Source organism: Oncorhynchus masou, chromosome 3 (assembly GCF_036934945.1).
Source record: "Oncorhynchus masou masou isolate Uvic2021 chromosome 3, UVic_Omas_1.1, whole genome shotgun sequence".
In the NCBI taxonomy this organism is placed as follows: Eukaryota; Metazoa; Chordata; class Actinopteri; order Salmoniformes; family Salmonidae; genus Oncorhynchus; species Oncorhynchus masou.
This window is the reverse complement of record NC_088214.1, coordinates 25,851,443-25,862,762: the sequence shown is the minus strand read 5'-3', so window position 1 is coordinate 25,862,762 and position 11,320 is coordinate 25,851,443. Positions and strand designations below refer to the sequence as shown.

Sequence of the window (11,320 nt, the reverse complement as noted above, 5' to 3'; positions counted from 1 at the left end):
TAAAATGTGCATATATTTATTCACAAAACATCTTACTTCACTATACATGATCTTGAAATAATAGTCAGTGTCCTCTGAATTCCTATGTCAAGCGCTCATTCTTTTAAAAACTTTGTAAAAAGGTAAATACAACATACTGTATCTTGAGGAGAGCTCAGAAGTGGTGCAACATAACCCTCCTTCATACAATTGGCACAAATCATAGATATACTGCCTTTCTATAAAACTCTGCAGAATTCTAAAGATGAAACATTCTCAGATTCTGGTTCAGGCAATAGGATTACTTCTTACACATATGGGACAAACAGTACACCGACTACCACAGTCAAATAAAGAAATATACTTTTTTTTACGAGACATTTCATAAAAATAAATGTAAAACGTGGTAGATAAAGTATTATGTACATTGAGGTAAATTATAATTGAAAAAAACATTGGTCTGTTGAGGTATAGTTAACATTTTTCGATTGTGTTTTTACTTTTTAGCCAAAACTTCACATTGTTCCATTTCCTCCCTTTCAAGCAGAATCTTGGGAGCACATATAGTGGACTTTGAATATGGTTCCATATAACATTCTAGATAAGTGAAAAGTAGGCATTGGGAGAAATAAGAAGGCTCTTTTGTACTGGAGCCAGCATGTAGTAGCACATACTGCAGCTACTTGACACTTAACAGCTACTGTAGAACATGTGACAAAGATGTCAAGGGAACTGTAGTGGAAATTCTAACCATAAGGGAAGAGAGACAAAATTGTTGTTTGAAGAATTTAATTATAAGATTTGCAAAAATGGAGCGGTCAACAATCCACTCAACAGTGCAGTTAAAAGCCCAACGAACAGTGGCTCTCAGCTTTTAGAGAAATGTCCATCCTCTTTGTCTATGTTGCAGTTAGCAGATGTGTGCAAACAGAGGTGGGGAACATGGTGTATAAGAGGCGTTTAGCTTGTCTGCGCAGATTAAGACAGCTGACGTTGCCACCATTGTCTGTTACTTCCTGCAAGTTTACACACAGAGGAGTTCTTGCAGATAGTACAAACGGGATGTCACATACTGCGGTTGCACCCAGCTCTTATCTGTATGCCCAGACTTATGACTAAGTCACACAAGACAAGGCTGCATCAGCAAGAAAAACACTAGCATATAACACAAGAACAATTCTCTAAGTAAAACACAGGATAGCATGACTGATTTTGTCATTTTGCACAACAGAACTTTCAGGTTGGATCCCAATTATCAAATACTGTACGTTTCACAATGGCTTGCTTACCCAAAACATTATTTAAATTCTGTTTCACAATCTGTACTACAGAGCAGAGCTTAAATATCAATTTCCAATTTTGCGGTTGCGTCAGAAGCCCACTACTAAATATGAATGCCTTGCTGCCTGCCTGCCTCACTGGTCGTTTTCCCCTTCTGCTAATCAGAGCATCTCATTCAGTACACAACTGCGGGGCACTTCCTCGTTTAGTGCTTGAGTTCAGGTCAGTGACAGCAGTAATCATGCCTGTATAATGATGGCTACATACTGTATCACTGGCAGAATGGGGAATTCAGTGACACACACTAGTTAAACTAAACTAAATGGGGAATGGTACAGTATACAGGTATAAAGCACCATACATGACAAACAACACACCACATTTGTAGATTATATAACAATTGGGAAAGGAAATATCGTAAAACATTGACATTGTAGGGTGTAACTACAAGGTTCCTGGTGAACACTACACTAGCAGATAGTGAGCATAGTTAGTGGAGTCCATAGTTAGTGGAGTCCTGCTGCTAGGGACTCAGAGGCGGTTGATGTTGCTGAGAGGAGTACCTGGATGTTTCTAGCTTCAGAAAAGTCAAATGCTGCTTCAGAAAGTGAAAGGCTGCTGGTGATTTGAGACAGAAGAATGCGGTAGAAAGTAACATTTTTTGATGAGTAAATGACAACGGTTGCATCTTGTGTTCCACTGTAAAATAATAATACTTTTTTGGTTCAACACAAACAGTATATTATAGCAGCAATATTATTCACCTCAAGTCTGATGAATGTGACCAAAAAACACAATCTATTGTTTTTCATCCACATGATGCCCAGTTGACCAGTTCTGCATTCTATGTATGGCACAACATTTAAAGTTTGTTTTGGTTGGTTAAAGCAGGTTATGCTGTAAACGTGCTGAAAGACAAAAACCAACACAACACAGTAGCAGATATGAATACATGTGCCTATGTCAAAAAATATATATAAAAAAATAACACTACTCGTCAAACAAAATGCTATGGCACTTATTGACGAGCATCCATCTGAACTCTCTTCATCGTACTGTAGTCTACTCCTATTTGGGATTAGGATTTTTTTTGATCATGTAAGACAACAATGCCCAAAAGTGCATTCCTTACTGCTGAAGCGATACGAAACAATGTCTACAGAATTTCCTTTACTCGCTTAAATTCCTGTTTACTGTGTTTTGTCCTATTTGTCCTATTGGTTTTGTCCTAGAGAGATAAGAAGTGAGGTCACATGATCAAATATATAAATTTAAAAGCATAAGGATATTACCAACTAATAAATTAACATTTCGTTTTTTCTTTCATGCCAACAACGAAAGATCAACTACAGGACCTGTATAGGTCTCAAGGGGTATTCTCACTGTCAAGGTAGAGCTGTACACATCTCTAAGATATACAAATGTACATTCTTGTTTGAAATGTTATGCCCATGTTATGCCCATGTTATGCCCATGTGAAAACTCATTGACATAAAAGCAATAAAAGTATGCAGGAAAAAAAGCCTACATAATGTAGCTCCATCAATGCTTTCCCTTAAACTGTACAGGATGCATTACTGCTGAGAAGAGTGACAGGTATCATGGTGTTGCTTAGGCCTAATGGCAACCCTGGGTTTTATTCATTAGTGCACACCTTAGCAAAAATGTTTAAAAACATTTATCTTATTAGATACATTTAGTCCAGGTAGACCCACCCTGTTTCAGTCCATTTCCTTCCGTTTGGTGCCTAATGAATATGACCCTGATCTCCACTGCATCATTTCCTATGGCAGTGGGAGGAGCCATTTGTTCAGAGAACCTCCTACTACTACATTAACGTATGATTGGATGACTGATTCAGAGAACTTCCTGGTTGTGGTTGAAATAACAAAAAAGCAGTTTGTATAAAATAGAGGTACATGTATATCTAACAGCGTAGATGTACTGCATGTACACATGCATACAGAATGTACACCTGTATACACACACACACACACCAAATGCATTGGAATTGAGTACACCCATATACAACCACTCATATACAGTTAATTCAGAAAGTATTCAGACCCCTTGACTTTTTCCACATCTTGTTACGTTACAGCCTTATTTTAAAATGGATTAAATACATTTTCCACTAATCAATCTACACATAATACCTCATAACAACAAAGTGAACACAGCTTTTTCGAAAGTTTTGCACATTTATTAAAACTAGAAAACAGAAAAACCTTACCTACATAAGTATTCAGACCCTTTGCTATGAGAGTCGAAAATTGAGCTCCGGTGCATCCTGTTTCCATTGATCATCATTGAGATGTTTCTACAACTTGAACGGAGTCCACCTGCAGTAAATTAAATTGATTGGAAATGATTTGGAAAGAAACACACCTGTCTATATAAGGTGACAGTGCACGTCAGAGCAAAAATGAGGTTGAAGAAATTGTCCGTAGAGCACCGAGACAGGATTGTGTAGAGTCACAGATCTGGGGAAGGGTAAAAAAAATGTCTGCAGCATTGAAGGTGTCCATCATTCTTATAATGAAAGAAGTTTGCAACCAACAATACTCTTCCTAGAGCTGGCCACCTGGCTAAACTGAGCAATCGGGAGAGAAGGGCCTTGGTCATGGATGTGGCCAAGAACCCAATCGTCACTCTGACAGAGCTCCCGAGTGGTGCAGTGGTCTAAGGCTAGCTGTGCCACTAGAGATCCTGGTTCGAGTCCAGGCTCTGTCGCAGCCAGCCGCGACCGGGAGACCCATGGGGTGGCTCACAATTGGCCCAGCGTCGTCAGGGTTAGGCAAGGGTTTGACTGGCAGGGATGTTCTTGTCCCATGAGCCCTCTAGCGACTCCTGTGGCGGGCCAGGCGCAATGCACGCTGACATGGTCACCAGGTGTATGGTGTTTCCTCCGACATATTGGCTGGCTTCCTGGTTAAGTGGGCATTGTGTCAAGAAGAAGGGCAGCTTGGCTGGGTTGTTTTTCGGAGGACGTACAGCACTCAACCTTCACCTCTTCTGAGTCTGTATGGGAATTGCAGCGATGAGACAAGACTAACTACCAATTGGATGCCATGACATTGGGGAGAAAAAAGTTGTAAACTTTTAAATTGTAAAAAAAGATAGATATCTTTGCAGGAATCCACCAAATCAGGCCTTTATGGTAGAGTGGCCAGATGAAACCAAGATTGCGTCACATCTGGCGGAAACCTGGCACCATCCCTACAGTGAACCATGGTGGTGGCAGTATCATGCTCTGGGGATGTTTTTCAGTGGCTGGGACTGGGAGACTTGTCACGATCAAGGTAAAGATAAACAGAGCAAAGTACAGACAGATCATTGATGAAAATCCTTGATGCTCCAGAGTGCTCAGGACCTCAAACTGGGGTGAAGGTTCACATTCCAACCGAACAAGGACCCTAAGCACAGAGCCAAGACAATGCAGGAGTGGCTTCGGGAAAAGTCTGTGAATATCCTTAAGTGGCCCAGCCAGAGCCCGGACTTGAACCCGATCAAACAATTCTGGAGAGACCTGAAAATAGATGTGCAGCAACACTCCCCATCTAAGTTTTTTTTTATATACATTTGCAAACATTCATACAAAAAATAGCTTCTTCATTATGGGTACTTTGTGTAGATTGATCAGTGGGGAAAAAAATAATTAAATCAATTTTAGAATACGGCTGTAACGTAACAAATGTGGAATAAGTCAAGGGGTCTGAAAACTGTCTGAATGCACTGTATACACTTTAAGGAACATATATACATAGCAATGAACAAGATATTGCATATTTCACTGCATATTTGACAAAGCTTAATGAGGTCATGTTCTGTTTTGCTTGACAAAACACATAAAAAAATATGGATCTGGCATCTGTAAAATAAACATTTTAAGGTGAAAGATATTAAGTGAAATAAAGAAATTCATATAAGTAACACTTAATCATGTTTAAACAAAACACTTAAATATACACTGACCTTGGTGCTTTGAGAAATGATCAGAGAGAGGTATATCAAAATTTAGAATTTCTTTCAATGCATATTTTCTTTGATTCAGAATATTTGCAATGGAATTCCTACAGGAGGTCCCAATAAAGTCCAGCGTTTCTTGGATGGGGTACGAAAGAAGGAATGGATACAGTCAGGCAAAACAACGGGAGGGACAGGAGGTTGTGTCTCTGCATCCAGAGTCTAGAATGTTATCCAGAATCCACCCATGTCCTGATGCAATCTCAGAGGAGAACAGAGAAGAGCAGAGAAGCAATCTCTACAATCAGCCTTGAAGGAATGAGACATTGAAAGGTACACACACCCACCTGAATTGTACTATCCCCTCCCTTCCTCTTCAGAGAAAGAGATGTCGAAGAGAACAGCACATAGCGATGGGGACAGAAAGAAAGTCCAGACAGACAGGTAGTCTTGACCCTCTAGTCTACATCTTGATGCCCTCTTGCTGGCTGAGCTGGGACAGGGACTTCTTGATGCGCAGCGCGGTGAGGCGGGCCGCCCCGTTGGAGTACCAACACTCCCTCATGATCTTAGCCATCACTCGCAGCACCTGGGGAGGGGACAGGGGCAGGGGAGACAGTGGGTCAATATCACAAGCAGCAATAACACTCCCACATCATATTAAACATAAATGGTATTCACTAAATTGATAGTTTTACAGCTTTTTCATTTTAATCATCTTGTTGAATTATTTCATATATTTTACCTGTGATAAAGCCACAGAGGGACAGAGATAATTACCTGTCATAATCTAAAGTACAACAAACAACCACTAGATGTCTTGTGATAGATTTCATAAAATCCTTGGAAGATACCAAAATGCTGGTAGTTTACTGGTAAACTTCTGAATATTTACCCAGTAATATACCCTCCCTTTGCAACCAAAGTCACAATGTCATTCTTTGAAGTAGAATCACTGTTGCTGTGCAAGAACTCATGAGCATGAGAGAGATAAACAGTGACAGAGACTTAGAGGCATGGCGTTGAACCTGCAGCAGAAGTCTGAACTAAGACTTCAACCCATAGTCCGCACGTCTCAGCAATGACAACGTTACCCTGTAAGCAATGGAAACACAATGGAGCTCTGACGTGAAGAGGTTGGTCAGACTTACAACATCAGCCTGAATACCAATCCACAGCATCCCTATTTATCAATCCCTCGATCGCCGCCAAAGGTCCTGGCGGTCCTGTTGATGTGTCAGTGATTCTACGGTGTTGAATGCAGGGCTGTAATCAGCAGTATGCCCGGACACTGAACGCCTACTGTGAAGCATGAGCCGAGGCAGCGGATCGGACAGTGACGATGGTGCGGGACGAATTGGCCAGTAGACTTTGTGCAAAAAAATAACAGACAGGACATTGACATAACGATTTGGATAAATCAAAGATATTCTCAGTAGCTAATAGACAGAGTTGATGCCTGAAAAGTTTATAACAAAACTTCGGTATAGCTCTACTATTGCCAACCTGTTACCTGCCCAACCTGCTCGCTCTCGGGAAAAGGCCAAATAAGCACCTAAGTAGGCCTAAGCAATAGCCCAAAATACATTTAAACCATAAACGCATAATTTTCCATGGAAATGTCAACGCATCATAAAAAATGTTATTCCTATCAACCAATACATATTCCTTGAAGACTCGCACATCACGCAAATTATTCTGCAATGGCACGTCAACAGGGATACAGTACAATTAAATACAACACTATAATTATTCTTCAACCAAGACTGATTGTTCTTCTAATAACATATTTCACATGGCTAGAGCATGTACTATTAAATGGGCAGCTTTAAACACAGTAGAAACATTGGCTGTGTGCTTAGGGTCGTTGTCCCGTTGGAAGGGGAACCGTCACCCCAGTTTGAGGTCCTGAGCACTCTGGAGCAGGTTTTCATCAAGGATATTTCTGTACTTTGATTCCTTCATCTTTGCCTCATTCCTGACTAGTCTCACTGCCGCTGAAAAACATCCCCAGAGCATGATGCTAGGCATTCAGGCCAAAGAGTTCAATCTTTCAACAGACCAGAGAATCTTGTTTATCATGGTCTGTGAGTCTTTCAGTGCCTTTTGGCAAACTCCAAGCGGGCTGTGGTGTGTCTTTTACTGAGGAGTGGCATCCATCTGGCCACTACCATAAAGGCCTGATTGGTGGAGTGCTGCAGAGATGGTTATCCTTCTGCAAGGTTCTCATATCTAAACAGAAGAACTGCAGAGCTCTGTCAGAGTGTGACAGTCAGGTTCTTGGTCACCTCCATGACCAAGGCCCTTCTCCCCCGCTTGCTCAGTTTAGCTGGGAGGCCAGCTCTAGGAAGAGTCTTGGTGGTTACAAACTTCTTCCCTTTAAGAATGATGGGAGTGTTCTTTGTTTTTGGTTCCCTTTCCCAGATCTGTGTCTCGACACAATCCTGTCTCAGAGCTCTACAGAGAATTCCTTCGATCTCATGGCTTGATTTTTGCTCTGACATGCACTGCCAACTGTGGGACTTTATATAGACAGGTGTGTGCCTTTCCAAATCATGTCCAATCAATTGAATTTACAACAGATGGACTCCAATCAAGTTGTAGAAACATCTTAAGGATGATCAATGGAAACAGGATGCACCGGAGATCAATTTTGAGTCTCATAGCAAAGGGTCTGAAGACTTAAGTTATCTGTTTTTTATTTTTAATACATTTGCAAATGTCAAAAAAATCTGTTTTGGATTTGTCATTATGGGATATTGTGTGTAGATTGTTGAGGAAAAATATTTATTTATCAACTTCATAATAAGGCTTTAACGTAACAAAATGTGGAAGAAGTCAAAGGGTCTGAATACTTTCCGAAGCCACCGTTTATGAACGGGAGTCGGCATTTAGCATTCAACTTCTTCTAAACTTGAAAAGGGACTACTTCTAAATGTTATGTAGCAAAAACAGCCAAATATCAAAATCTAACATTGGTAACCACATTGTGGGCCTGTTACAATACATCAATGGGGATGGATGACCAATATACAGTGGTGTAAAGTACTTAAGTAAAAATACTTTAAAGTACCACTTAAGTCATTTTTTGGGGTATCTGTACTTTACTATTTATAAATTATTGACAACTTTTACTTCACTACATTCCTAAAGAAAATAATGTACTTTTTACTCCATACATTTTCCTTGACACCCAAAGGTACTCGTTATATTGTAAATGCTTAGCAGGACAGGGAAATGGTCCATTCACACACTTATCAAGAGAACATGTGGTCATCCCTACTGCCTCTGACCTGGCGACTCACTAAACACGACAAGATTTGTTTGTAAATGATGGCTGAGTGTTCGATTGTGCCCCTGGCTATCCGTACATTATAAAAACCAAGAAAATGGTGCCGTCTAGTTTGCTTAATAGGAAGGAATTTGAAATTATTTATACTTTTACTTTTGACACTTAAATATATTTTAGCAATTACATTTACTTTTGATATTTAAGTATATTTTACTCAAGTAGTATTTTACTGGGTGACTTTCACTTGAGTCATTTTCTATTCATCTTTATTTTGTACTCAAGTATGCAAATCGGACACTTTTTCCACCACTGCCAATGTCCCATTTGTTAGATCAGATTTGTTGAATGTACACCAATCCGGCGTCTTTCTATCCCCACAGTCTCTGTTCCATTGACGTCTTTACCGCATCTTATAATAAACATAGTTCCTGAACCAACGTTGCGTTTCATTGTCGAGATGTCACGGACATGTGCTCCGCTTCAGAACCAGCGGTCTGTGTGAATGCTTTGCTTATTAGAGGAGACAGCTACACAACATGACCCTGGCTGGAACAGACCTGTCTAGACATCCAGTTATACTCATTCTCTTAACTAAAGGCTGCTGCTACGTGTATGTATGTATGCCGGCGGCTCACACCCACGCAGCCGAGCTGTGGAAATGTTTATGACTTTTAACATTGGCAACATTAGAGACAGAGAGAGAAAGCTCAGCACTGCTGAACGAACACCAGTCAATCTCCAGATTTAAAGTGAGGAGCAGCATAGACAAGTGCAGAGAGATGAGTCTCCTATTCATTTCTTTGAATGTGTCCCTGATGTGCTCTTTGGGTCAATTTAGCATATCAGCTTTGAGTGATTTAAAACCGCTAATTTCTGCCTTGTTTCTCCAACCGCAGACAGAGTGAACAGAACAGACTGATGGGCCAGTTAGACTGATGGACTATAGATGGGCCATTTAATATTAACAAGCTTGGCCATCAATCCAGTGGTTTGCTTTACAGCTGACCTGGGATGCTGATGCTCTGGCAGCAGCCATTGAAACCTTGCAGGGGATGATGACTTGATTAGGAAGCTTTATTACTGCAAATTGGTTGTAATCTAATTGTCTGTTCTGCAGCAATACAAAGTGCATCAATAAAGACAGAGGAGAGGGAGAGTGGATCTAGTGATGATGAAGTGGGAAGGCTGTTTGCAGGAGACCGAAAAGAGAGTAGAGATAAAACAATGGATAAAGATAGAGAGGGGGAGAAAGCAAGAGACGGAGACAGAGCAGAGGTAGACAGACCAACCGAGAAACAGAGAGAAAGAGCGAGAAACAAAATGGATGATATTCCTAAGGGCAGTGCCTAAAGGTAAGAAGTGCATAGTGTCATACCTCGCAGCTCTGCCACCTGTTGGGGATGTTGGCCCGTAGTTTCTGGTCACACACCACCCTCCTCATCTCCTCCACCGAGGGGTCTGGCTGGACCAGGTCATAGTAGGGCAGCTGGTAGTCCTCATGGATACCTGGGAGGGCAACAGACACAGGATTGGCTTAGACAAAGGCTTACACAGAATAAAGGCCAATGCCAATCTCCGATACAATTCTGACAGAAAACGTTGAAAATATCAGAGAATGACAAATGTGATGACACCAAGCCTTAAAGGGACCGATGAGAGAAGAGTCAGAGTCCCACAGATCCAAAGCCTTGTGTCAGTGGCTGGCTGCTCTGTGTAATGGACTTGATGCTTCAGAATTAGCCACGGTCCTTGGGGCCAAAACAACTCGGAGCTAAAAGGAGCATAGTGTTAACTCACCTCCTATTGAGCATCTCCGTGCGATCTCCCAAAACACCAGGCCCATGGCGTAGATATCTGCCCGCTTGAATGACTCAAAATGCTTCATGTTTATGGAGTCATCCAGGACTTCAGGGGCCATGTACCTGAGGAGACATTCACCAGAGAGTTCCCTTTAGCCTCTCAGACAGAGTGACAACATGATCTCATTATTCTCAGAGTATCTTGAGTGACCCTGTACACTCTCAAGTCTATTGTCCAATCCTTCACTACATGGTGATCTGATCGAGGCGAGCCTTGCAGTGTTGTCAGGAGAGTGGGAGAGCAGGAGAGGGAAAGCGGGAGAGAGAGAGCGGGAGAGCGAGAAATAGCGCGAGAGAAATAGAGACCAAGCGAGAGAGAGGGGCTGTAGTAGGTTGGAGTTCACGGTCAATCACAGTGTACATGAAAGGACAGGAAGGGCAGAGTGTGGCAAGAATACAATGCCAGGCGACACATTAGCACACTGTCACTGACTGCAGCGCCGCCTGGTGGGGGGAACATGTCGTGGGAGGCCCCAGGGGACAGTGGTGGTGAGATAGGGGGGGACAGGACGGTGTGTGTGTGTGTGTGTGTGTGTGTGTGTGGGTTCTTCTGTCCTTGTGGGGACCGAAAATCCTCAAACTTCCCCACAAGGATAGTAAACATTTCCATGTCCCCATGAGGACAAAGGCTATTTTAAGCTTAGAGGTTAGGTTATGGGTTGTTAGGGTTAGTTTTGGGGTTAGGGAAAATAGGATTTTGAACTGAAATGTAATTTTAGGTCTCCACAAGGACAGAAGAACATAATGTGTGTTTGCACACGTCAGTGTGAGTGTGAATGTGCGTGTGTGTGTGTGTGAGCTTGTGTGTGTGTTGAAGTGGGGTTGACAGCACACACAGAAAGATTGCATCAGTGAAGCGGATTAGCTGGTGCCTGCTGGTGACCAGCCAAGCCCCCCAGCACTGCTCGACATGCCCCGCGCTGCAACACTTCAGCTTCAACCT

At 41.9% G+C, this 11,320-nt stretch overlaps 1 protein-coding gene across 1 annotated transcript in view; it reads right to left on the bottom strand.

Moving 5' to 3' along the window:
- LOC135513461 (TGF-beta receptor type-1-like) overlaps positions 1–11,320 on the bottom strand; it is a 45,284-nt gene continuing 33,964 nt past the window's right edge. The window contains exons 7-9 of the mRNA XM_064936343.1: positions 10,316–10,440; positions 9,894–10,024; positions 1–5,815 (exon numbers count right to left, since the gene is read on the bottom strand). Of these exons, the coding sequence (XP_064792415.1) occupies positions 5,690–5,815; positions 9,894–10,024; positions 10,316–10,440 (382 nt within the window). The 3' untranslated portion in view covers positions 1–5,689. The remainder of the gene's footprint in view (positions 5,816–9,893; positions 10,025–10,315; positions 10,441–11,320) is intronic.